Raw genomic sequence first — 2,851 nt, forward strand, 5'->3', positions numbered from 1 at the left:
GTGTTCCTTTCGCCTAACACACCACTTTGACCCTTACTTCACCTAGACGGGTGGTAGAATTGGCCCGATTCTATCAATCGGCTGGTCACGCCATGCCCTGTGCATGGAAAACTGTCATATTAGTTATATCATTTGAAACACTTTTTGATGATGTAATAAGATAAACCAACTAATTCAAATCTAAATATTGCCTAAAGTCCTATGCCAGAAGGCGGTGGCTCATGGTCAATCTGGTGATTTTGACCTCCGAATAATGTACGTTTTAAATTTCTTTTCATGGGCCGAACCAGTCTGGCATTGAGTTGGTAAACAAATACGGCTGTTCGTGTCATCTTCCCTGGAGTATAACATCCCTGTATCCCTGTATCCCTGGTGTTTGCATCCTGGATATCCGGTGCAATATAACATTGTCCTTGTTGACACTCGATGGCGGGTGGGGAACAGGGGTGCCGAATCATTTCTTTTTATCATGGCTCAACAACAATCTGGTTCATCTCGAAATGAAAAAAAAGAGACGTCTGGAGGATTTGAAATTACAAGTGGAAATCTTTCTCAAAATATTGATTCCTGGGCTAGATTCCTGGTGATTGAGGCTGCTGATAACTTACCCATCAAATTGAATCCTTTTGCTGTTTCTAAGGCTGTGTCCAGGATTTGTGGTGAGGTCAAGAACGCCACACGTCTCCGTAGTTGGTCGCTTCTGGTGGAGTGTGCAAGGAGACAGCAATCTCTCAAAGTTTTATCTATCTCTACATTTGCCAATATTGAGGTTGCTGTGTCTGTGCACAGAACATTAAACTCTTGTCGAGGCATTGTTCATGACAGGGCTCGTTGTCTGTCCGACATGTCTGAAGAAGAAATCGCTACAGAGTTGGAAGACCAGGCTGTTAATGCAGTTAAACGTTTCACGTTCAAGGAGGACGGTGTCATCACAAAAACAAATACGTATCTCATGACGTTTCCCGGTACATTCCTTCCCCAGTCAATTAAAGCTGGTTATTTCCACATCGGAGTGGATGTGTATGTCCCAAATCCGCTTTGATGCTACAAGTGTCAACGTTTCGGTCATGGCTCCAAATACCGTCATAACTCTAAATCCCGTCATAACTCTGTGGTATGTCATCGTTGCGGTGCCAACCATGAGAGCACTGACTTCGAAAATGATTTGAAATGTGCTAACTGTTCTGGCCCACATGTTGCTTCATCTAAATCTTGCCCTGTGTGACAGATTGAATCTAAAATAATGAAACTGAAATGTGAAAGGAGCATACCCTACCTGGATGCCAAAAAACTATTGAAAGATCTATTTCGTGTCAGACTGACTTGACATGGGTCAAATTAGAACAACCTGTTGCTACTATTCCAATTAATAAACCTATTCCTGCCATCAGTCAATTAAGTTCAGGTTCTCAGACTTCTGAAACACAATCTCAAAGGTCTGTGAAAGAACCAGTTAATCAGTCAAAAACAAAAGAGATGAAGGAATTGATCATAACACAGCCACCTATCGTCCCTTCACCTTTAGAGGTTCCTTTACAGACCTCCTTAGGGCCTCTAGACATGGAGGTTACTCTGTCCTCACAAGACAGGCGGAGGAGTAGTTCCTCCGCACATTCACGCGAGCGATCTCCAATTGAGCCACCATGACTCAATTGTCCAATATAATACATTTGAATTACAGAGGACTTAGGCATGATTTTAATGAGATACAATTATTGATACAGGATTTTCAACCGTCAACATTATGTCTTCAAGAAACATACCTGAAAACTACAGATCAGTTTACCTTAAGACAGTACGATGATTACAATTCCTTTTCTCCTCCTTTAGATAAAGCTATGAGATGCTCAACTATCTCGGTGCGGCAGGGCATCAAACATAGCCCTGTAGCTCTTAATACAAATCTTCAAACTGTTGCTGTTCGTCTGACTCTGCACATTGCTTTTACGCTGTGCTCCTTATATATCCCTCCTTCATCTTATCTTCGACAGTCTGATCATCAAAATCTATCCGATCAACTTCCAAAGCCCTGCATTATCATGGGTGAACGGACACAACCCGCTGTGGGGAAGTACAAATGCTAATAATAAAGGAAAAATCATTGGGATTTTCTTTCTGAAAATAACATGTATTCTTAATGATGACTCGAGCACCTATTTACATCCAGCCACTTGAACTTATTCTGCCCTTGATCTGCCACTCACAGACTCAAACTTGTATAATGAATTTGCATGGTCTGTCCATGATGACCTCTGCGGGAGTGATCATTTTACCACTATACTTAAAACTGTTAACCCTACTGATGAGCCACCATCATCCAGGTGGAACTTTACGAAGGGTAATTGGTCCTTATGACTGAATGACATTGCTGACCAAACCATTCCTAAGTCCCCTGCTAATCCCCATATTCGTAAACCATGGTTTACTAATGACTGCAAACAGGCCAGAAAGTGTAGGAAGAAAGCAAAAAAATATTTTCGCCGACATCCTACAGTCCATAATTTGGATAAGGTTAAAATTACAAATGCCAAGGCACGACATGCTTTTAAACAAAATAAGCGACAATATTGGAGGAACTATGTCTCCAAAATAAATTCCCGTACACACATGTCCGAGATGTGGAACATGGTTCAGAAAATAAAAGGCAAAGGTTCAAAATCTTCTGTTCATCAGCTTAAGGATGGTGATCAGTTATTAACTAATAAAACTGAAATTGCAAATAAACTTGGAGAAATGTTAGCCAAACATTCTTCACCATCAAATTATGTCCCGGAGTTTAGAAAATATCGGAAACAATAGGAAAAGAAAAATGAGTTTTTAATTCGGACAACGGTGAAGACTATAATGAGGT

General features: G+C 40.9%; 1 protein-coding gene across 1 annotated transcript; it reads left to right on the top strand.

The window, feature by feature from the left end:
• Nucleotides 1-469: 469 nt before the first annotated feature.
• LOC139451696 (uncharacterized) lies at nucleotides 470-1,647 on the top strand. The gene is made up of 2 exons (XM_071233015.1): nucleotides 470-1,020; nucleotides 1,437-1,647. Exons 1-2 carry the CDS (start codon nucleotides 470-472, stop codon nucleotides 1,645-1,647), a joined length of 762 nt encoding a protein of 253 aa, XP_071089116.1.
• The last annotated feature ends 1,204 nt before the right edge of the window (nucleotides 1,648-2,851 follow it).

Source organism: Haliotis cracherodii, unplaced genomic scaffold (genome assembly GCF_022045235.1).
Source record: "Haliotis cracherodii isolate W230 unplaced genomic scaffold, xgHalCrac1.p SCAF_9, whole genome shotgun sequence".
In the NCBI taxonomy this organism is placed as follows: Eukaryota; Metazoa; Mollusca; class Gastropoda; order Lepetellida; family Haliotidae; genus Haliotis; species Haliotis cracherodii.

Coding starts and splice junctions, on each gene's coding strand:
- LOC139451696 (XM_071233015.1), top strand. CDS start 470: ATGGCTCAACAACAATCTGGTTCATCTCGAAATGAAAAAAAAGAGACG. Junction 1,021..1,436: donor TTCCACATCGGAGTGGATGT/GTATGTCCCAAA, acceptor ACAATCTCAAAG/GTCTGTGAAAGAACCAGTTA.